We start from the raw sequence: 25,939 nt of genomic DNA, 5'->3' as shown, positions 1-25,939 counted from the left end.
ATATCTATCCCCATCTACTCCAGTTTACTGATTAGGGTTCTATGTGGTATCCTATCAAAAGCCTTGGCAAGGTCCAGTAGTATTACTGTAAACCCATTACCCCTATCCAGTTCAGCCGTCACTGTGTTATAAAACGTGAGCAAGTTACTGAGGCATGATCTACCCTTCACAAAACCATATTGTCCCTCATACAATATCCCATTTTCATCTATCCAATCCTGTATTCTTTTCTTGACTAATTTCTCTAAGACCTTGACAATGATTCCTGATATGCTAATCGGTCGGTAATTTAGAACAGCAGTCTTGGAACCACCTTTATGCAGTGGAACTATTTTCCCCCTCTTTCCACCCCCTCGGGACTAACCCAGACCCGAGACTCAAATTAAACAAAATGGTCAAGGGTATTGACAATTCTTTAGCTGCTTCTCGTACAACACGAGCTGGTATACCATCCAATCCCACAGATGTATTGACATTGAGGTTATGCAATAGACTACTCACCTCCACTTCATTCACCACAATTCCCATATAATCTACTGGTACATTCGTTTCTGCAATGTCACCCTGGATGATATATTCTTGCAAAGTGCTCACTCAGTAACTCAACTATATCAACTGATTCAGTTACCTCCCTACCATCGGCATTCTTTAAAATCATTCTGCCATGTACATTTTTCCTTTTACTTGCTAAATACCTAAAAAACTGTTTAGGATTCTCTTTAGCCTGCATGGCCAATGTTCTTTCGTAATCCTTTTTTGATTTTCTTACCACACTCGTTACCCTTCTGGCCTGCGCTTTATACTGTTCATGTGCCTGCTGGTCACCTTTCTCCTTAAATTCCCTCTATAGTTGTTTCTTTTTTTGTAGCTCAAGCTTAATGGTGTTATTCATCCATTTAACCCCTAGTTGATTTATTATTCGGACTCTAGGTATACAGTCAGCCATTGCTTCATGCAAACACTTCTTAACTACTTCCCATGCACTATCGACTTCTAGTCCTTGCAGTCGTACATTGCCATGGCACTGAACCAATCAAACTCCTAAGCTTGTCATACTTTCCAGCCCGATAATTCCACATGTACCCTGTCTTAATTGAAAATTCTACACCTTTAGCCACCTTCCAAGTCAAGACCCTATGATCACTCTCACCGATTGGTGGCAATGTGGTCATATTTGTTACAGCCAAATCCTCAGATGTAATTACTAGGTCAAGCACTCTCTGACCCCTAGTATTTTCCATTACATGCTGTTGCAGATAGTTAACCCTTAATAGCCGCATAAAATCCAATTCCTTCCTCCCGTGTGTCCTCTCCTCACTCCAATCAATGCGACCATAGTTGAAATCTCCCATAATAATCACCCTCCTTCCACTCATTTCTTCTATTTGCTTGTGCATACTGTCACCACCATCTTTTCCATCATCTGGTCTATAGCAGCACCCAATTGTATATTTAGTTCTGCTGGCCACAATCTCACACCATATGGCCTCAAATGTGCTCTTTTCTCTATCCTGCAATTCAACTTCTATTCACCTTGGCTGCATCTCATCAGCTATCATCAACAATACTCCCCCCCCCCCCCATTTTATTCTCCCTGTCATTCCTGATCACACTATACCCATCACATTCAATCCCACTAGCTATATCATCTACAGTCAGCCATTTCTTCCACTCATTTCTTCTATTTGCTTGTGCATACTGTCACCACCATCGTTTCCATCACCTGGTCTATAGCAGCACCCAATTGTATATTTAGTTCTGCTAGCCACAATCTCACACCATATGGCCTCAAATGTGCTCTTTTCTCTATCCTGCAATTCAACTTCTATTCACCTTGGCTGCAGCTCATCAGCTATCATCAACAATACTCCTCCCCCCCATTTTATTCTCCCTGTCATTCCTGAACACACTATACCAATCACATTCAATCCCACTAGCTATATCATCTACAGTCAGCCATATTTCACTAATACCAATAACCTGTGGTCTGGAAGTGCCAACCATGACCAAAAACTCTTCCTTCTTGTTCCTAATACTCCTAGCATTAGTGTACATGAATTTAAGACCCCCATTAGCCCCAACCCTACCTTGATGCCTTATATTAACTATCCCACTCTGATTTGTTGTCCTTATTTGCTCAGGCATATTATATTCATTCTTACATTCAACTGGCTCCCTAAGGACTGTATATCTACTCTCCCCCCCTTAATAAATCTAGTTTCCCTGAATTTGCACATCCACCACATTCAGCAACACTTTCTCAAGGCTTCTTACACCATAACCATTCAGATGCAAGCCATCCATCTTATATAGATCCTTTCGCCCATTGAACTCACTCCACACTTCCACAAATTCCACACCACTCGTCATACATAACCCACGCACAAAGTCATTCGCAATTATGGCCCTCCTTTTAAACATTTCACTGTTTTACCATGGCAAAAGACTAATCATTCTAACACTCTCACTCTTTTCTTTTGCTACCTCAGACAATTCATTCAGGTCTTCTATCATTTCCATTTTGTCTCCTTTCAAATCATTCGTACCTGCCACAACAGTCATTTCTTTCACCCTTTCCTTTTGCTCTCTAATAGATTCAGTTACATCCTTTATGGTCGCACCAGGTTGGTACAATTTTGTCAAATCCTCTACTATCACACCTCGTACTAACGAGTCTCCATACTCTATCCTTCATTTTGTTCATGTTCACACTCATACATCTATTTTTCCTGTCATACTTTTTATTATTGGCTGGTTCATTCAGTCGACTTTTGCTCATACGCTCTAGCTGCTGTTTTGCCCTTTGTATCGCACCATTCAACAATGCGATCTCACTCATTGCGTCTATCTCATCTTTTTTATTCTCAGTAAAACCATTAATACTATCATTCACACTCTCACAATTCTCTGGTACAACCTCGCCATTTCTTGTCATATCCCTATTTTCTTCATTCTGAAGTTTGACAAAAATATCACACTCACGATCCGAAATACTCTTCAATTTCTCATTCTCTCTACATTTTCTACACACATTCACTCCTTTATTATCATCTAACCACACTCCGACCGCACTCCGCAAAGCGTACATTTCGCAGCTAGTACACTGAATCATCTCTTTTATACTACCGTTCTTTGATAAAGATGGCGAACCATCATTTTCCTTCGTATTGGAGCCATACTTACTTGCAACGTATTTTATAAAATTATAAATTATAACACACCAAAAACACACAAAAAGATGCACTAAGAGACGCAAGGCAAACAAAACTACGCAATATTAAATAAATTTATCAACAATAACTGAAAATAATACTTATCTTATCCAGAGCTTTCACAAACACTGCACAGTACGAATCCCTCTAGCAGTGACAGCCCCAATAAAATATGTTATAAAGACACACAAAATACTCTAAAAACACGAAAATCATTCTAATATACTATAAAACCAATTTTCTAAGGGAAAACACACACAAAAAACACCAAAAATCACCAATTTTACATGAGCGTTAAATTATAGGTGAGGTTGCAGCAGCAGATGAAGAATCAGCCAAACTTTTTCAAGAGAAGTTAGCCAAAATGATTGAAAATGGTGAATATTGTCCTGATCAAGTGTTTAACACTGATTAAACAGGATTGTTTTGGAAGAAAATGCCTAGTCAAAGTTACATCGCAAAATCTGAGAAAAAAGCAATTGGGTTTAAAGCAAGCAAAGATCGAGTAACTTTGTTACTTTGTAGCAGTGCATCAGGGGATCAAATGTTGAGACCACTACTAGTAAATCGATCTCTAAGACCACGTGCTCTAAAAGGCAAAGATCTAAAACAGCTGCCGGTACATTCGATGGCTAATACAAAGACCTGGTTAACAACTGTTGTATTTACTGAATGGTTCAATAATTGCTTTGTACCAGAAGTGGTAACATATATGAAGCAAAAAAGCTCTCGATTTAAAGTTTTATTAATTGTTGATAGGGAATTGAGTCATTCACATTTAAAACATCCAAAATGTGCAGGTAGTGTTTTTTTTCCACTCAATACAACAAGCATTATTCAGCCACTAGATCAAGGCATAAATGCTACTTTCAAAAAATATTACATTAAGTACACGTTTCAATTTATATTTGATAAACTTGAAAATGAATCATTGACAGTAGCTGACGTTTGGAAAAAATTTTCTATTTTGGACTGTTTAAATCATTTCATCAGCTATCACTGAAATAAGACCACAAACTTTAAATGCCTGCTGGAAAGCAGCTTGGCCTAGATGTGTTGCAAACAGTGCAACCATTCAAACATCTACATTATCAGCTGAAATCATTACTTTGGCACATGAAATTGGTGGAGAAGGTTTTGATACATTTAGCCAGAATGATGTAGACGAATTGCTTGTGGATAATGCCTTAAGTGACAATGATATTATTGGATATCGATTAACTTTAGATATCGTTGAAGATCCAGAAAACGATAGTGAAGCAGAAGAAAAACCTGATCCCCTCACTGCAAATATAATTTGAGAAGGTCTTGAACTGTGCGATAAATTGGAAAATCATTTTCTTGTTAATGACAGTAATTCTGAACGAGGCTTTAAATCCCAACGTGAGCTGAAGAACTGTATGTTTGGATATTGCAAGCTGTATAAAAAATGAGTAAAATCATCGTCGCAAAGTTTAATCACAGATTACATTGCATTGTCAGAATAAAAGAAATCAGCACAGAATGAGTGTGAAGCTAATTCTGAAGAACCATTGCCTTTACCATACAGATCTGATGTGCTGACTATCTCTTCTGGATGAAAGTGATTTCGTACCAGTTCGCAAATGTTGCCGAATATTTTGTAATAGCGACGATAATTCTGATGAAAAAATGTAAAAAAAATTGTTACTTTTCAATAAAATTAAATTAATAAAGCTTTAAAACAAACTTAGGCATTCTTATTTTCCTGAATTTTTATAAACTTTTTAATGCAATTTTAGGTTTATTTTAATTTATTGCTTTGGCTTTATGTGGTTTTAGAAAATGATGGAATGAATCCCTAATTTTTCAACGTAAGTTAGGTCTTTTTTATGTGATTTTCTTATGTGCAGTTTTCTGTGGAATGTATCTACCACATGAAAAGAGACCTGACTGTATTTATCTTTGAAAATTAAATCCATTTAATTAGAAGCTCAAGGATTAATGTAAATGATCAACTTTGGACTAAATTAATGTGAATTATATGAATGCTAAAGGGACTGTTTATGTTAATCCCATCCCAAAAAAACATTAATGACACTACTGACTAAACATGGAACTTTTTCAGGCCTCTGATAGGCAAGAGAGTGGTCTATTACTGGGCGACGAAATTATTTCACCACATTGAAATAGTATTCAAGGTGAAAAAATGGGATGGGAGTTTTTTTTCTTGAATAATATTTCTGTATTTGAGTCTTCAGTTCACCTCTGAAAGATGCTCAACTTTGATCCTTTTTAAAATTTTCTTATATACACTTTTCAGTATAATATGTAATTTTATCCTGCTCAGAATTAACCCAATGATAGTTATCACTTCCTCTTGAATCCTTTGTATGCTGAACCAACATGAAGACAAACTAAGGCATGAAGATTCAGCCAGATAAGTATGTGATGAGGTGGTCTTTAAGGATAGAAAAATCATAACACCATGCTATTCAGGAAGACAGAAAGAGGCTATCAAGGAAAAGAAAGCTTATTAAAAGTTCCTAGCAAATAAGTTGGCAGATATTGTAAAATAATGCAGAGAAAAATGTAAGAGAGCTAAACATATTTGTAAAAGTTGTGGAAAGATTATATCTATTTTTTATATTCTTTGGTAAGAATATAGAGGATAAATATCAAAGTGGGTGTTCTGGAGGCTATTCAGAAAGCTTGGAAATGGAGGAAAGAGTACTTTAAAAGGAATCAAAGATGATGAAGGTGACATGAAACTGAAGAAAATAATATCCCAGACGTATGGAGTAATTACTTTGAAAAACTTAAACGAAACAAGCAATGACAGAATCATACAAGAAAATTTTCAAGAGGAATGCAGAGAGGAGTATATATCTATACTTGAGGTAGAAAAAGCCATCAAAAACTTGAAATATCGAAAGGCAGCTGGAGTAGATGGTATTCAATCAGAAATGCTTAAGTATGGAGGTATAAATGTTTTGCAGTGGCTACACTGCATAATTCAGAGAGGCTCATCAGAAGGTCGAATTCCCAATGATTGCAGAAGAACTCTCATAGTATCTATAAAAAAGGAAATAAAGCCGAATGTTAGAATTATAGAGGAATTTCTCTACTAAGTGTTCTAGGTAAGATTTATGCAAGCATATTTGAAAAGAGGTTGAGAAAGATTGTGGAAGAGAAACTTGGAGAACAGCAAGCTGGGTTCAGGCCAAATAGAAGTTGTCAAGATCAGATTTTCACTTTAAGACAAATAGTTGAGCAATTGTGGGAATCTGGCAAGGATCTGCACTTAAGTTTGTAGATCTGGAAAAGGCATCCGACAAGATGTCCAGAGAAAAGCATTTCAAAACACTATGATTATATGGAGTGAATAGATCACATCATGAAAGAAAGTGGCATCAAGACATATATTAGAATTGGAGATATCAAACGTAGCTCTTTGCTTTATGCAGATAATGATGTTCTCCTAAACATTCTAGTGGAAGTCTCCAGGATTCACTAACTAAATTGAATAACAGCTAATAAATTTGGCTTGAAAATCAGCAATAAAAAGACCAAAACTATGATAAAAGGCAGGAATGTAGAAAACTTCAGCAGCATTCTGAATGGAGATCCTATAGAACAAGTGAAATATTTCAGCTATTTAGGGCATATCTTTTACTGAAGATAACAGGTTAAAATTTGGAAATTTTTGGAAATATCAACAGAATAAGCAATGCTGGTATGGTAGGTAGCCAGCCAAAACACCAAACTAGCAATATACAAAATAGTGTTTAAACCAGTTTTAAGTTATGGATCTGACAGTTGGGTTAGAAATAAAGTACTTGATCAAGGACTAGAGACCACAGGTATGAGGATTCTGAGAAAAATTAGAGGAGTGAACTGATGGCATCAATGGTAAAATCATATTAAAAATGAAGGTATTAGAAAGGAACTTGACATTATTAGCATTGAAGAATGCACCAGCAGAGTTAATCTAATGTGGTATGGCCATTTAAATAGAATAGGTAAACAATGGTTAGCAAAACTTGGGTTTGATACCAAGATTGCAGAAAGAGACCCAGAGGAAGACCAAGGTCTAGGTGGATTGATTCAATCAGAAGTGTGCCTTAGAAGCACGAAATGTTAGACGTCAATATTGGAGTGCTCACAAGTAATAGATTGATTTGGAGGAAAATTGTTGATAGGAGATTAATAATAATGTAAACTTAATCATGTAGTGCTCTTATAGTAACCTGAATATCCCTTGGAGGTACATATCAGGAAATTCATCATCATCATCATGCATATCAAAAATAGGATTTAGGCCTAGTGTGGCCTGTTCTGGCCTTAGAAGTCATTGTTTAAGAGGGTGTCCTGGTTTTCTTTTTTTCTAATGGCTTGTACTTAAGGCTTGTTTTGGTAACCTTTCTATTGTCATTCTTTGAATGTGTTCCATCCATTTATGTTTATATTTTTTAATTTTTTCTATTACTGGTTCTTGGTTTAATTCTTTCATAATTTCTTCGTTTCTTTTGTGATCAAATAGAGTATACTTTGCAGTTTTTCTGTTTAAACTTCATTTCTGCTGTTGTTAATCTTTGTTTGTCCTTTTGTTTTATTGTCCAGATTTCGCTTCCATACATTAAGACTGGTAGGGCTAATGTATTGTATACTTTTAGCCTGGTTTGGTTTAAATATAGAGTTAATTACACCTGTTATTTTTAAATATTTTGCAATTTTTACGTTTATATCTTTTTCATTTTCATATGTGATCATACATCCTGGGTAGTTAAATGAACTTGTCCTTTAAAGGCCATAGTTTTTGATTTTTCTGTTGATATTATCATACCATAATCTTTGGCTATCTCATTTAGATCTAAAATAGCATTCTGTAATTATCTTCAGAATTTGTAATTATTATTTGGTCATTGGCAAAAAGGAGAGTGTTTAAGTTCACAGTAGAAGAAAGTTTAATACCTTCATGGAAATTTTTATTCCATTTTATTATTATTTCATTTAAATTAAAAATAAAAAATTAAATTAAAAATAAAATTAAATTAAAAAAATAATTAAATAAAAATAAAAATAAAATTAAAAAGAGTTGCTGAGAGTGGACATCCCTATCGGACCCCTTGGTTTATCTCTCTAGTATATGATAGCGCGTGATTTAATCTTATTTGTATTTGATTATTTTCATATATACTTATGATAGCTTTTAGGATATTATTTGGTATTTGTCTGTTAATATGTTAAATAAAATGCTTCTTTTAACTTTGTCAAATGCTTTTTCAAAGTCAATAAATGCAGTATGTGTTTCTAAATTGTATTATCTTCTTTTCTCTATTATTAATTTTAGGCAAAAGGCCTGGTCTATACATGGTCGTCCTTTTCTAAATCCATTCTGTACTTCTAACATGAAGTTTTAAGAGTATTTCATTAGTTTGCTATTTAAAATTCTGCTATATATTTTGTAACAGGAATTTAGTATGCTTATACCTCTATAGTTTTTAGGGTCATCTCTAGTACCTTTTTTTTTTTAAAGATAGGAATCACATTTGCTTTTTTCCATTCCTTATACTGGAGATCTCTAGAAATTTATTTTTTTATTAAAGACTGCACCACTAGGTCTCCATGTGGCACAAGAAAATATCAATACTTCCAGTAAAGGCCCTCCTCAATAATTATCTATAGTTGTGGCTAATTAAACTCCCCGCTCACAGGATCGCATTTTTTTGGGAATGGTGCATTGCGTAAAATATCAGGCAGCACTCTTTGTTAATAAAACAAGCATGTTTATTTATGCTAAAACAATCATACAAATTATGCACTAATGAAATGCTATTTTTTTACTCCTCTCTAAGGAGTCAAGGTGTTTAACTTTAGAGTCTCCTCTAAAGTTAAACACCTTAGAGGAGACTTTCTTTGGGACATTTTCTTAAACATGCAACGAAATTCACATATTACAAATAATTAAGCAATTTAATTAGAAAACTATTAGCCCATTTACAATTTAGGAATTATCATGCCTTGATTAACTATAACCATAATTTCGAGATTTCACTTAATATATATTTCTCCTTATGCAAGCTATTTCTCATAACACTATACATAGTAATTCTATAATCTTTTCAGTCCTTTACAATAGACAAAATTACTTTGAAACCAACTTCTCTTCATTCAACTTATTTTTAATCTACTGTATATAGTAATTCTATAATTTTATCAGTCCTAAAACAGTCTTTTACAATAGACAAGATTTACTTTGAAAAGAACTTCTCTTTATGCAAACTAATTTTCATTCATACTATATATAGTAATTCTATAAACTATCAGTCCTTCACAACATAAGAAAATTTACAATGAAAATAAACTCACATGACTCCATCAGTATAATGCACTTGGTCGTACTTCCTTTACAGATTTTCTTGATTCCTCTCTATGTCAGGTCTCAGGCTGTCACTTTAGAGGTTTCATTGATACCGTATTCTCCTCTGGAATGGCTCATGGGGGCTGTAGCACGTTTCGCCGTTATAGATGCTCGGACGTAAGATCTGACGATCAAGGCTTGGTCATCCTGGTGCTGGGCCACTATTCCCTCTGAAAGTTTTCGCCTCCGGTTCTTCCTCCACGACTTCATCTGGATTTGACGTAGTCCATGGATCAACTCCCTCCTCTTTTTCTCCTGGCGTCAACTCTGTTGATGGTCGATAACTTTTCTATGAGCCTTATATTTGGTTTTTCGCGGTACCCTGGGTAAAGGTTTGGGACCCCCCCAAACATTACCACGGAAATTTTCGACGAAGGTCTGAGACCTCCGTATTTTCACGCGCAGACCTCTAGCTCTTCCTGAAGTGCATGGTTAATCCTTTTAACAGCATAGTGGAACTGGTACTGATTTATACTGCCCTCTTTTACTATTGACCTTGAAGGCGGTATCGGATTGGCTTTGGATGCAATAGGTTTCCTCTATACTAAATACTAACATCAAATACATTTCCAAATTCTAAAGTATTGCCCTTGAACTTCTATTTTAAGATATCTTCTTATATAATGTTACAAATTTACCTTTGTGACTTTTTGGATCTGACCCCTGTAAAAGTCAATGCAATAAAAATTGGGAAAACTTATGCTGCATTGAATTTTACAGCCTTATAGGAAAGATTAAAGTGAGTGGATCTTCCTCAAAGTAGAAGAGGATAGATCCAGCTAGGGGTCCATGGAAGTGCCACTTCCCTTACAATCAAGATGATCGCCCTGTTAGTCCACGAGTCCTTACTCAGTATATTCGAACCACCACACACACACACACACACACACACACACATGGTGGGCTCCCCTATCTGCCACTCAGGGGATGCACTCTCTACGGGTTACAGGGTCCCCCGAGATATATCAGAGATATCAATGATTATTATTGCATTGGATTTATTTGAGTATGTCTGCATAAAAAAAAAAAAAAAAAAAAAAAAAAAATTAAAAAAAAGCTGATATTTAACATTTCCAATTTTGATATCAAGTTTAGTGATATTTCTTTTCTTCATAATGTGATCCATATAGATAACTAAGAATGGAGATATTTGTGCATACTTCTCTTATATCAAACTGTCCTCCTGTACACACTTCAGTTCTATCTGTTGATTTATAACCTAAATATAGCTTGTATTGTAATGTCCCATTTCGATCACATTTTCTCTGGTATCTTGTAATGCCATGTAAATCCTTGATATTCTACAACAGGTTCTCAACTGCTTGCCTTAAAGCAAAAATCTGTTGTTGACAACTTCTACTTGGGCATGAATCCAGGTTGTTCTTTCCCAACTTTCTTTCCACTGTTATTCACATTCAGTTTGATTTCCCTTTTATTAGATAGGTACTATCTAATAAAAGATGGGTACTTTTATTAGATAGGTAAGGTTGAATTCCAAATGAATTCAACCTTAGCAAGCTTTCTAATTACACAAGTGCAGCCGCTCTACATGTTTTATACTTCCATATTTCAGCATTTCTGGTTGAATATTACTGCTTCAGATGCCATTTCAGATTTCTGATCTGAAATAGCATCATTTTCTTTCTGAGATTGATTTCTACTCCTGTTTGCACTCCATTAATATTTCTTACTATTGGCCTGTCATTGGTTGGGTTTCATTTGTCTTTCAGAGTAATTAATCATAACATTTCAAAATGTTTTTGTTCAGTTTTTATGTTACACTTTATTTCTCATTCCTTTTACAGTACTTTCATTTCTAAGCTTTTTCAATCACCTTCAGAACATTTTTCCACCTTCCTGATATTTATTTTTCTATTATTATTATTATTAAGAGAGACCTCCAGGGAATCAGGGACTCCTCATTGAGGGGAGGCCACATATTACACTCACCAGCTATCCTACTTATTCTTGAATTCATTCACACTGCTTGCACCACAACATCCAATGGCAATTCATTCCAATCATGCACCACCCTATGAGAGAAAAATCTAGCCCTCATCCCCTTCTTATTGGCATTCATTCTCAGCTTCCAGGGAATGCCCTCTTTTCCTTTCCCACCCTTCCATGAATTGAAAAATTCCATCAATTGAAATCCTGTATGACCCTTTCAAAAGTTTGTAAGGCTCAATAATATCACCCTTCTTTCTCCTGTTTGCTAGTGTCTGCAGTTTACAAATTCGGCATGTCTTCATAATCAGTATTCCACAATCCTGATATCATTTTTAGACCTCTTCTTTGCACTCTCTCCACTGTATCAGAATCACAGCAGAAACCAGGTGACCAGACCTGCGCACAATAGTCTAAGAGGTCTTATCAATGCCTTGTAAAAAATTACATCCTTATCTTTACATGTGAACATTCATTTCAGCATTACAAATATCTTTTGAGTTGTATTTGCAATCTCGCTACACGGCCCAACTTCCTATTTTCTAACACTCTAAGATCCCTAGCTGCATCAGTTTCTTCAAGCATAATCCCACCAATATAATACAACATGAAATCTAATCATGCCGAAGCAAATGACATTGCATTTACTGGCATTGAACTGAATATCCATTTTCCCATGTCCACAATTCCAGCCTATTCAAATCATTCTGCAAGTACTGCAAATCAGCAAATAGCTGTATATGACTTGTTAAAGCCCTCCTAATATCGTTAATGTATAGATTGAATAACAGCGGACCAAGCATTGACCCTTGTGGTACACCCCTGGTTTATTTTATTTATTTATTTTTTTTTTTTAAATCTTTGTGCTGGTTATGGGCAGTACTATCCTTACATCACGTCCAGACTTGATATAGGCCTAAGCCTTTACAAGTGTTTTACCCTATGCCTGTTCTAGTTATCATTGTCATTCTCTGGTGGCCATGCCATCAGTGTGCCCTGTAGGGCCCTCAAGGAAAGAACTTTTATATCTTTCTGTGTAAGCCCAAGCTGTTTTAAGTCCTTATAACTATCTGCACTCCATATGCCATGTAAAGAGATGGTGGCGCTGGTAAACCTCGGAGTTGCCCCATGCTCCTCCCATATCTTACTAACTAGATCTTGGTTTTTTTATTAATAATTTATTATTATGGCTATAGGCTAATGGGCGCCCTGTTCCCACCACCTGGGCATCAACTACCCAAACGTCACCATTTCTTTTAATCACTAAGTCTGGCTTATGCAAACCCGCAGAGGTCCTATAGTGTGGTTCCACTGCAGTCTCCCAACCTTTGTTCTTAAAACGGTTGTTCAGAATAGAGACCACAGCATCATGCCTCCTCACGCAGACCCCATGGGTGCAGAAGCAACACTGGGTTATATGAGATAATGTCTCACTATAGTGGCAGCCAGCCCTACAGTTGGAGTCGTCACTACCCCTTCGATCTGTGTGGGCTCGAGTAGGCAGGGCATTGATCCTCATCCTGATAAAGCCAATATACTCGAACCAAGGGAGGAGTCTGGTGCCATCCCTTACCCAATCATGTTGATGGGGGGTGCACCAGATATGACTCTTTTAAAGGTGCACCATCTACAGAACAGTGTAACAGAGATTCCCATCTCTTGTGTTTTGCGGGTGCTGACTTGATTAAAGTACCTTGATAATGGGACCAGCCTTTAGCCCACCTAAAGTCTTCTTGTATTAATTGGCTGTAGAAAGCCTCTCTGAAGATAGTTCTAACTGCACAATTCTTGACAGCCGCAAGCATGGGATCAGCCATCTAAGTGATGGAATCCCAAGCCCACCATTCTTCACCCTCGCATGGAAATATGCAGTAGGAGCCATGATCTTGCAAACTCACATCCCCCATATACCACTTTTTGATATCTTTCAGTCAGCCATCCTCTTATCCACACTAATATTCTATAATCCAAATGCATATTCTCCAATTTATGCAACAGTCTACCATGCTCTATTTTGTCAAAAAGCCTTAGCAAAATCCAAAAGTATTGTTGTGTATCATTCCCCTTGTCTAGTTCAATGGTAACATCGTTATAGAATGTGATTGAGTTGCTAAAACATGACCTTCCCTTAGTAAACCCATGTTTATTGCAAAGTCAAATTCACTGTCAACCCATTTCTGGATGTGAGCCCTAACCCATTTTTCCGAAAGCTTCACCACTCCTGAGATACTAATTGGTCGATAGTTGGGTGCATTGGTCTCTGCACCACCCTTGTGCAATGGATTTATCATACATTCTTTTCATTCCTGCATAATCTTCCCTGCTCTCGAGACTCATATCAATCTTCTTACCAGTCTTCCCATGCTTTTTGTTAAGCTACTTTTATACAATTCTTTGCTTTCTTATATTTTTTTCCTGTATTCTCTGAGAGCTCAGGCTGATTTTTTTCAGGATTTTGATATGCTTTCTTCTTTTCCTTGACTGCCTCTTTAACTTCCTGGCTCCAACATGGAGTTCTTATCTTTCTATCCTGAACAACTTCACTATATGACTGGCTGAATCATTTGGTGTTTGTTAGGTTTTGCTACAGGGTCTACAGTTTTCGAATGCTTTCTTTTTTTCTTAAAATAATGTTTGTACATTTGAAAGTTCAAAATCCACTTTATTGATTCATTTTGAACTTTCTATATCAGGTTTTCTTTTCAGTATGAAATTAATTTTTATCATTCTCAAAACTAAATGATCACTTCCTATTTCATATCTCCTATACTCTTGTGTCCTGAACCAACGCCAAACATATTGCTATTAACAATAAGATAATCAGTGAGATCACTCCCTGATTTCTCATCTTCTCTCTCTCTCTCTCTGTATAACTTTATGCAGATCTTTGTGTTGGAACATGATATTAAAATTGCTAGTCCTGATCCTGCTTGTTCCTTTTCAAGTATGCTTGCATAAATTTCACCCAGGACACTTCGTTGGGCAATTCCTTTATAATTCTCACATTCAGTTTTATTACTCATTTTAATGCATGGGCACTGAAAGCTCTATTTCAATCATTTCAAGGAGTTAAGAGGCATAATTCAGATTTTCTGAATTATGCCTCTTAACTCCTGTGAAACTTTTTTTTACCACCACATTTCAGGCTTTGGTAACTTTTTGCACTGAAGTTTGTTAATATGTAATATCAACTGCATTTCTCTTGACTAATTTCTGCCACTGCTTGTCTCATGTAAGTTTTTTTAAAAGTAATTACTCTATACATCGACAACATCTTTATCCTCTGCCTTTTTTTTTATGTGGCCTTCTTTAACTCTTGATTCTGTTTACTGTATCCTCCATTTTAAGTATTTTTTTCAATAGCCTCTAGATTACATTGTGCTGCCTTTGTAATATTTATTGTCTATATTCTTTCATTTTGTTTGGCCACTTTTATCAATGATTTAGCTCTTCTATGTTTATCTCCATGCGGTTAGCTGAGTGGCTATGTACTTCTTAACCATGTGCTTGGGAAAGGAGTGTCCTGGGTTCGATTCCCTTTGCTAACATGAGGAGCTTGGGATCTTTCTCAGACATAGCCAAGTTAGCTTGTCTTGGTCGTGGACTGCAGAGTTTTTCATCCCCCAAGCAGGCAAGCTGGCCTTGAGAACTCAACGCTTCTACAGACATAGGATACACCAGAAGGCATAGGACTTTATCCTTGTGTATGGTTGCAGTTAAATGAATAGAAAAACACTCAAACACTGCAAGGTAAAAGAGGGGGAAAGGAAGAAGAATTTTTTTCTTTCCTTGCCAATAATGTTACCATAGGCCATCCTTGCTGGCTTTTTTCGTTGATTCTCTGTGGTTAGTTATTTTAACTCTCTCACTTTTTTCTATGTGTGAAGTTGGAATATAGTAAACATTATTTCAAGTTTCCTGCATGAAAGTTTTTTTTGTATTTCTACCTCTCTGCAGAAGTAATGTACTGTATGATGAATAATCTGTTGTGGGTGTGATTATAAAAAAAAAAAAGTTTTAAAAAAAACTTGTATTATGGATCAGTCTGAAAATATCACTATGAATAATTATATAACTAACAGCTTTATATCTTCTGTGTACTTTCCTTGTGAATTTATGTATATTTGCTTTTGTTAGAATATGGAGTGAATGGTGAGTGATGACCTAGTTTATCTCCTGAGCAGAAATCCAACAGGGTATTTAAAAATTTTGTAACACGCATATTATCTCAAGACCATAATTGTAGTGGTTCATTTGGCATAAAAATACAAATAATAATAGGTAAAAAGGAAAATTAATTTTTAACTAGTTTTTATATATAACAAGTGCCAAAATTTAGCTTATTCCTCTTGTAAATGGATATTTTTAAATTCTTAAGACCAGAGATACCCCGATTTCAGTTAATCTAAATTTTTTTTTAGGAATCTGGTATTGATGTTCGACTTTGTGACATAGGAGAAGCTATTCAAGAAGTTATGGAATCATATGAAGTTGAACTGGATGGCAAAACATACCAAGGTATGTTTATTCACTTTTCATTATAATAGGTAGAAAATTTAGGACATATCCTAAATTTTCTTCATCAGTTTGATGTGACTCTCTTATTACTGAAGCTCAATAAATTGAAACTTCAAAATGAAGTTTGTTTTTTGATAATGACCTGATAAAACATGTGATTGAGTTTCATATTGGTAAATATCACTTTTTCTTCAGCAAAATCACACTATAACCAAAATATTACATTGATGTTTCAGACTGGTAAGTATAACTATGCAGATATTCACAAATGGTCTAAGTTTACTCTCATATAGAGCAAAAAATGTCGTTCTTACTATAATATCATTGTTATGTAGCAAACCTAATTAACAATATATATATTACATGTAGTCCTCACAAAGCACAAAATTGAAAGATTGCAGAAATGTCAAGAGATCAGCATAGTTGAGAAGAGAAAAAAGTGAGAAGTCCAAGGTATAAGAAACGAGATCATATGAATAAACAAGAAAAAGAGGTTAAGGAGAAGATATTTTACTGTGATTCTATGATAAGAAGAATACAAGCATGACAATCTTGTTCTCCTGGTGTAAAAATTAATAATATTAATGATGCTATCAGGATGCAAAAAAAAGGTAAGATAAAGTTAAAAGAATTGATCATTTTAGCTAGTACTAATGACTTGAGATGTGAGAAGTATTGTATGAGGGAGAATGTGAAGGAATTCTTGGAACAAGTGAAAAAGAAGAGCAAAAGAGTGAATACTATGTCTTCATGTTATGATAGAGGAGGAGAACAATGATAGCAGATGGTGTAGAAGAAATGATGTAGGGTTTGTGGAACTATGGTCTGAATTTGATGGAAGGAAGGATTTGTATAATGCTGATGGACTGCACTTAAATGGATTCTGAGTTAGGTGTCTAGAGAGGTTGTAGAAATGTCAAAGGCAGGAGGAACTAAAGCAATTAAGGTGAATGCAGGTGTGTTGTGTGTGTGTGTGTGTGTGTGTGTGTGTGTGTGTGTGTGTGTGTGTGTGTGTGTGTACAGGTTCCCATGAGTCAAATGAGTGCAAGAATGACTAAAAGTCAGGAAAACTAAAACAATTAGGGTGGATTCGGTCTCTCAAATAGTAACATTGAAGGGAGTAGTCAATTCAGTGTGTAAAAGTGATTGGGATCCTGAGTACGTGCTACTTTCTATATACTAATACTAGAGATGTCAGAAATAAGAGTTTGGGGCATTTCTTATTGCGACCTCACCCAAAGTTATAGGCATTAGTGAGACCTGGCTAACAGCAGATGATGTAGTTCAGTAGTAGTAACAGCAGTAGATGATGCAGGAATAGAATGTGAAGCGTTTCATATTTTTAGGGAGAATAGAGATGATTGTGTGGGGATGCTGCTGATAACAGGTGAATTGCAGCCAAAAAAAAAGAGTAGGAGACAGGACAGATGGACAGCAGGTCTTTTGAAGTAGTGTGGTGTGGGATTGAATCCAAAATATAATTGGTTAGTGCTATAGGCCAGTGTGCTCCAGGGATAATGTAGAAGAGATGCCCAGCAAATTAGTACAATGAGTGCAGATCAAGTAATTATTATGATGGTGTCAGCTATGGAGACACTTGGAAGGATGAAAGATCACATGGCAAGAAATTGAATTTATATACTTAACGGTGGGATATTGCAAAATGTGGAAAGTTAAGAATGGATATATGTAGAACTACATGACAAGCTTAGAAGACACTGCCATGTGCTAGTGCTACTGCAACTACATAAGAATCTGCAAGTGGGAGGATGTTAGCAGTGCATGGGGGGGTGCAAAAATGCAGAGTATATATAAGGGGAAAGGTGACCAGCAAGTTCACAAACAGTACAATGGTCAGGCAAGAAAAGTGATCATTACAATCATGAAGGCAGAATCAGATTATGAGAAAAAATTGGCCAAGCAGACCAAAGGAAACTCAGAGCTCTTTGTTATGTAGGAGGAATGACCGCAGAAGGATAACTTTAATAAGTTCTGGTGTTAGTTTATAGAAGCAAACAAAATTGTGCAGTGAATGCACTGAATGACCACTTTATGTAAGGCTATATCATTCAAGTTAGGATATTGCTATGACATATGTGATAGGGATTGATGTCAGAATTGGAGAGAGCATTATGGCTGTGGGTTGTGTCAGTTCTGGCTAGGCCCAAGGGAGTGAAAAGAGGGCAGATTAATTATTTTTTAGGAAGTTGTAAGATTGGAGCAAATTATAGGTTAATCACTATGTTAGGAGTGGTGGTAAAAGTGCTGGAAAATTGGCCAAAGAGAAAATTCAGGAATGAGTAGATAATGTGGTATTCTGTAAGAGACCACATGATGATATCTGCACTACTAAGATGTATTTAAATGAAACAACAAAGAAAAGAACAGAAATAACCAAGGAATAGTATCCTTTAACATGAATTTAAACAAACTCCTTTTCTGTAATAACTAGCTAGTGATTGCAAATTCTAAGATAAAATTCTGAATGTAAAGAAAATAACTGAAGAATTACATATAACACTCTGAACAGAAAAATTCAGAGTGTTATATGTAGAACAGTTACTTGTAAAGTCACGGTCTATTAGAAGTAAAATAATAAATATTGGACAAGCTCTTGTTATTCTGTTGTTATAACAAACATTATACAAGAATGTGACTTACAAAATCTACCTTTTGATAATTATCTATAATAATTTCTTTAGGTGTTTGGAGGCAATAAATTTATTTCCTACTAAACTGTGTTTAGATCTCCAAGAGGATACAGGTTTCCCTGTTTTCTGTCTGTCAGTTGCTTTTTCTGAAAGCATTTCTTCTTTTTTACTCCCACCTTCATTTGGAGCAGAAATCTTATTTGAAATTCAAATAAGACACATGTGACAAATTACAACATGAGAATTTGCAAATCACTATGCTGTCCCTAACCAAGAAATGTATCTTCGTATTTCTTGTTAATTACTATACTAATTCTTTCCCCTTCTGATTGTTGTTGTCTGATTATATTATTTTCTACTTATTACTTTATAGGATCTCATTTGTTGTGGTATTTTTTTGTCTCAATACATCCATATGACACTTCTACAATTTCTCAGATAGCTTCATCTCTTTTGTTAGTGCTTTAGTTTTGCTATAAGAAGGCATGGAGAAAATACCTCTGTGTAGCTTCTTTGCTATGTAGAAGTCTCTAATTAATTGCCTTCAATCATTAAGCTCTGTTGCAAACTGTTAGACTTCATTCAGTCACTTACTTGATTTCTGTTTTCTATTTTATTGATATTATGTTTTTTGTATTTTTATTTATTTTTTATATAGTCCAGAAAACCTGCTCTGGAGACAAAACATTGAAACTTTTCAAGCCCCTTCAATCTTCCAATAAGCAGGGAGGTGGTCTCCCACCCAAATTCATCTCCCATATAAAGACAATCGCAAACATCTGTTGGATCCTACTTCTTCTCAATCTATACCTTGGATCCGACATGATTACTAATATGATGTTCTTAACTAATTAATAAGTTGTAAGTTGATTTCTAACTCAAATATAGAGAAAATTTATATTTAAAGACTGCGCCACTCTATATCTGAATTAGTTCAAAAATTGAAGATAAACCAACTCTTAACTACCCTTCCCTTATATGATGTTATTATATATACTGGCCGAGTATATTTAACTTACTTAATTTACCCACTTTGGTTTGAATATTTTATAAATGGTGCAGTAAAAGAGATTCAGGCAAAACACAACATCTGATTAACAAAAACAAACATTTAATTTTAAAATCACAAATTTTACACTTAAGTTTAAATCAGTAAGATATCACAAACATTTTAGCTTCTCTGATAAGTACAATCATACAAACTCAGACAATGGTAAATCTGTTATCTCTAGTACAGTCTTCTTGCAGTTCCTTAAGTTCCAAATACAATAAAAATTGCAGTAACACACCTCTTCACAAACAAACACTTTTAATTCTACACTTCAACTAATTCTCACCAATAGTTACTGTTAATATAAGGAAATTCTAGGATGAAACTCACACACTTCTCTGTATAGAAATATTAATGGTTGGAATAATCTTACGGATAATCTTTTTTCTTCATCTACTTATACGTAAACACTTTTTATAACTGTAAACACTTTAAACAGTATACGGCACTCATTAAATAAATCTTCTAAGCAGTAACTGAATTAATCGTCGGTCACTATACACATAAACAAACGTTCTTGCATGAAATACTACTGATCACTTATGAATTAAGGCAATACACAATAATTCCTTAACTTGAGGTTTTATATGCACAGCTGTTTGTTCTTCCTGCATTCATTTAATTCTTTAGGCAATATATTTCTAATCACAGCTAACGGTAAACTTCAACTTTACAGCCTCTACTATTCGCTAATAACTGTGCTTTGCTTCAAGGTTCTGTATGTCCTTGAAAGGTCGGCCCTGAAATTTAATCTCAACTCAAATATCGCTAGTCTATTTAGTAGTCACTCAGCTGTCTTCCGTAGCTATAATTGTTATTCTACAATTTATTAGCTGCTTGAGTGACTTGCCGACTCGCTATTATCGCACTGTGATTCCCGAATGCCCCGATTCCAACCTAATGCCAATCCTCTCCTTTCTCTCTCTCTTAATAATAATAATTTCCAGTGTTCTTCCTTTTTTATATCCATTCTTCCCACCTAAATTATTCTCGTGATTTGTTTCTAAAACTCTTTTCAATAAACCTTCTCCTCACGTGGTGTTCCAAACTCATGCTCGCTTGCTTACTTAAATCTCCATGACAACAAAACAATAAAATTGAGCTATTGCATAACGTTAAACTTCTACAAGTAGGAATAAATAGAAAATATTTACATTTCAATTAATGTGCAGTTAATATTGAATACAAATTCTTATAACATTATCGTAGCAATAAATAAAATAGCTTAATAATATTTAATACAGTCTTTTCATTATTAATACATATATCTTTGATTAATTAATTAAATTGTAAAATAAGTTGTTTACATTAAATAATATTTACAAGTCTAGCCTTTGTGATGGAAGATCATGTTGGATTCTGAACCAAGTAATAATTACTCTAATCTCTACATAATCAGAATCCAACGCATCGGTGCCCACCGTAGGATTCGAACCCACAGGCTATTGTTTGGAGAGTACTCAGCCAACAATGCTGGTGGACTGCAGATTTCTATTAAAAAATTAACAAATTTAATTCCTTTTTACAGGTAAACATATACACTGCTTGGAAAGAAGTCAACAGACACTATAGTGTGAGGAACAAATAGCCATGGTGGCCACCTTAACATATAGGACCTCATTTTGCTCATATTCAGTTGACTCCTTGCGCTTCCATCTCAGTATGGTATTGCTGGCTGTTGCGCTGGGATGGTCCAATTGTTCAGCAATTTGCTGAGCAGATAGACCTGCAACATGGCATCCTATCACAATGCCTCTTTCAATGTCCATCATGCAGCCATTTCATCCTGACACAGTTACACTGACTTCCTCCAATTTATACAGGCTACAAACATGTGATTCCTTACACGGCATGATGCACCGTGCATATGGGTGTCTGTTGACTTCCTTCCAAGCAGTGTAAGTGAGATTACATAGTTCACTGCCAAAATCAGTTATATGCACTGAATTGAATAATTGAATTTTTGTTAATTTAAATCAACAATAATTTGCTGCTTGAAAGATTAGTTGAATTAAATCTTTCTTTCTTTCTTTTTTTTTTTTTTCCAGTGAAGTCTATTCGAAATCTTAATGGCCATTTAATAGGACAGTATCGCATCCATGCTGGTAAAACTGTTCCAATAGTAAAAGGTGGAGAGGCCACTAAAATGGAGGCAAGAATTTAAAAATATTATTTTATTTACTTTTTTTATCAAAAAAATTAAATTTTATCACAAATTCCTGATATGTACTCTTAGTGAGGTATAATAACACTCTCCACTCATCCTACTCATATGAAAAACCCTGCAGTTCTCAAAACATCTCAAGCTTCAAGATTATCTATAAGTCCCTAAACACTAATCCACATCATCTTTCACTAGGGTGACAACAGTTCACCTTCAGTGATTCCAAAACATACAAAACACACAGTTTTGTATGTTTTCTAATGAGAAAGAACTTAGTTTGTCTCCACTTACCTTTGATAATGCTTTATTTAACAACCAAGACCAGATCTTGATAAAGATTTCTTCTTGGACCGACTCTTACTCCTAGCTATTCCTAGCATTGCCTTTAAAGCCACTTCAAAAACCTGGCATCCTTTTTCACTCCAGACATTATGTTTGCTCTGTTTGCTTATGCTGTACAAATCTCAAATCTACCAAACCTTGGAATACTGCTCTCACATTTGAAGTGATGCACGTAAGACCTCTCTAAAAGTTTAGAATGCTGTTCAGGAGAGAACAGTTTGGTTGATTGATGATTTCCCCTCTCGCACTCTTCAGCCACTGTTTCATAAACATTTAGTTTCTATATTGTATCTTCTAAAGATATTTCCATTAGTGTTCTTCAGCAGAACTCTCATCCATTATGACCTTACATTTCTGCTAAACCTACAGGAACTCAAGCAACCACTGCCCAACAACTTTTTAGAAATGAATGTCTGGTCCACCAAACCTGCTACTCCCAGCTGTGTTTTATTCTATCTACCTCAGTTCTATGGAATAGCTTTCCCCATGTAGTATTCCTTAAGGACTAAAACTCCATCACTTTAAGTAGAATATAAACAGATTACTTTACACTTGACCCCAGTCCATGGATAGCATTTATTAGCTTATAAGCCCATGCAGTCTCTAGTGTGGGTAAGAGTAATATTAAAAAGAGAGAGGAGAAGATAGTCCAACATGATGAGTTTGCATTATCACTAAATTCCTTTTGACAGTTTTTCTCCATTAATCTGTTATCTGTCAAGTCTCCAAAATTATATCTTATATTTTTATAAAATATACAGTTGGGTGCTGCTATAGACCAGGTGATGGAATAGATGGTGGAGATAGTATGCATAAACAAATTGATGAAATGAGTGGAATGAGGGTACTTATTATGGAGGATTTCAACTATGTTAACATTGATTGGAAGCAGGAGAGGACACATGTGAGGAAGGAAATGGATTTTATTCAATTATTAAGGGATAACTATCTGAGACAGCATGTAATTGAAAATACTGGGGGTGTGATAGTGCTTGACCTGGTAATAGCATCTCAGAATTTGACTGTAATGAATATGACCATATTGCCACCTATTGGTGAGAGTGATCATAAGGTTTTTTCACATTTCACACCTTTAGCCACCTGGGAGGTGGCTAAAGGTGTGGAATTTTCGATTAAGACAGGGTATATGTGGAATTACCGTGCTGGCAAGTATGACAAGCTTAGGAGATTGCTTGGATCAGTGCCATGGCATGTACGACTGCAAGGGCTGGACGTCGATAGAGCATGGAAAGTGGTCAAGGAGCATTTACAGGAGGTTATAGGGTCCGAATAATAAAGCAAGTAGGGGTTAAATGGATGAATAACACCATTAAGCTTGAGCTGCAAAAAAAGAAACAACTGTGGAGGGAATTTAAAGAAAGGGGTGACCTGCAGGCACACGAACGGTATAAAGTGCAGGCCAGAAGGGTAACGAGTGTGGTAAAAAAAGCAAAAGCGGATTAGGAAAGGAAACTAGCTATGCAAGCTAAAGAGAATCCCAAACAGTTCTTTCAATATGCTGCAAGCAAGAAAAAAAACTGTACACGTCAAAATGATTTTAAGGAATGACAATGGTAAGAAGGTCACTGAATCAGTCGATATAGTGGAGTTACTGAGCGAGCACTTTGCAAAAGTATATCATCCAGGTGGTGACATTAAAAAAATGAAGGAACCATTAGTTTATATTGGAACAGTGATGAATGAAGTGGAGGTGAATAGTCAATTACAGAACCTTAATGTGAATACATCTGTGGAATTGGATGGTACGCCGGCACGGGTCTTGCGTGAAGCGGCTAAGGAATTATCAGTGCCCTTGACCGTGCTGTTTAATCTGAGTCTCGGGTCTGATTTAGTCCTGAATAGTTTCACTGCATAAAGGAGGATCCAAGACTACTGTTGCAAATTACCGATCGATCAGCATATTAGGAGTCGTTATCATGGTCTTGGAGAAAGTAGTCAAGGGAAAAATACAGGAATGGATTGATGAAAAGGAGATACTGTATAGGGGACAGCATGGCTTTGTGAAGAGTAGATCATGCCTCAGTAACTTGCTCAAGTTTTATAACAAGGTGACGACTGAACTGGATAAGGGTAATGGGTTTACAGTGATACTGCTGGACCTGGCAAAGGCGTTTGACAGGATACCACATGGAATTCTAATCCGTAAACTACAACATATGGGAATGGATATAGGGTTGGTGAGATGGATAGGTGGGTGGTTGATGGAGAGATATCAAAGAGTAGTTTATTCAGGAGTAGAGTCCAAAAGACGGCCTGTGACTAGTGGTGTGCTGCAGGGTTCTATTCATTAACGATATAGGGAAGGATCTAAGAGGAACAGTTCATTTGTTCGCTGATGATGCAAAGTTGGGTAGGGCGATAGTGAATGCAGAAGATGTCAAAATCTCGCAGGATGACTTGGATAGATTGGAGTTCTGGGCTAAGGAGAATGGATGTCAATTTAATGTGACAAAATGTAAGGTTATGCATTTTGGGGTGAAAAGATTAGCAGCAGTATACCACATTGGTGGAACTACTCCAGGAGATTGATGAGGCCAGGGACTTTGGAGTGTTGGTGGATAGGGAGATGAAGTTTAGCAGACACATTGCAAAAGTAGCTAAATCAGCTCATCAGCTCATTTGGTTGTTGAAAAATACCTTGACGAGCAGAGACAAGCAAGTTATTGTACCTCTGTACCGAGCCTTGATAAGACCTCATCTCGACTACTGTGCCCAGATTTGGTCACCTCGGTTCCTTCTTGATGGGGAGGAGGTGGAGAGGTCCAGAGGCAAGTGACTAAGATGATAGCTGGTCTATGGAATGAACCATATGAGAACAGGTTGAAGATTTGTGGGTTACAGAAACTAGTTGATAGGCGGAAAAGGGGAGATATGATTGAGACATTCAAATTGCTAAAGGGTTTCTATAGGATTAATTCAGAGGATATTTTTGAGATCAGGATTGGTGGTGGGAGAACTAGGGGACACCTATGGAAGCTGGACAAGAGTGTGGTTAGCAGGGGGTGTTAGAGCTGGGTTCTTTACTTTTAGAGTGGTAAATGAGTGGAATTAGCTGCCAGAGTCTGTTGTGGGTGCTATGACGGTGAGCGAGTTCAAGGCAAGGTATGATAGATACTGTGAGAATATCATATAGTTGTGTGGACATGATGTTTTGGGCCTGCCTTGATGAGTCTAAGGACTCCTTGGAGTCACCCGAAATAATAATAATAATATTTCTGTTTTGTAGGGCATCATTGACTGCACTATCAGTCTACCCAGATCTTGGTCTTCCTATAGACATATGCTGACTTGCTAAGAATTTTCAATACGCATTCTTTTCCAGGACTGACTTTTTAGCTTCTCGGTGGAGTTCTGTTTTTTTTTTTTTTTTTTTATTCTTTCAAACAACTTCCTCCCTTGCTGGAATTGTTCTCTCCAATCTGCCCTGAGTCATTTTTTCTTGAATAATCTTTGTAAGTCTACAGTTCACCTCTGGAAGCTTTACTAAATGAGGGATGAAATTTAATTTCAGTATGAAATTAATTTTTATCATGTCAAAATTAAATGGTGATCACTTCCTATTTCAAATTCCTTGTATATTCTTGTGCCCTAAACCAGCGATTTTCAACCGGTGTGCTGCGAGATTTATGAAAACAAATTAATTGAAAGAAA

General features: G+C 35.9%; 1 protein-coding gene across 1 annotated transcript in view; it reads left to right on the top strand.

The window, feature by feature from the left end:
* und (methionyl aminopeptidase und) overlaps nt 1–25,939 on the top strand; it is a 219,942-nt gene that overhangs the window by 153,315 nt on the left and 40,688 nt on the right. The window contains exons 9-10 of the mRNA XM_090415735.1: nt 15,963–16,059; nt 21,810–21,913. Coding sequence (XP_090271861.1) covers nt 15,963–16,059; nt 21,810–21,913 — 201 coding nt within the window. The remainder of the gene's footprint in view (nt 1–15,962; nt 16,060–21,809; nt 21,914–25,939) is intronic.

Source organism: Typopeltis vanoorti, chromosome 3 (assembly GCF_054136105.1).
Source record: "Typopeltis vanoorti isolate ZY-2024b chromosome 3, IOZ_Tvanoo_1.0, whole genome shotgun sequence".
Classification (NCBI taxonomy): domain Eukaryota; kingdom Metazoa; phylum Arthropoda; class Arachnida; order Uropygi; family Thelyphonidae; genus Typopeltis; species Typopeltis vanoorti.
The sequence above is the reverse complement of the archived record's forward strand: the minus strand, read 5'-3'. Positions and strand labels throughout refer to the sequence as shown.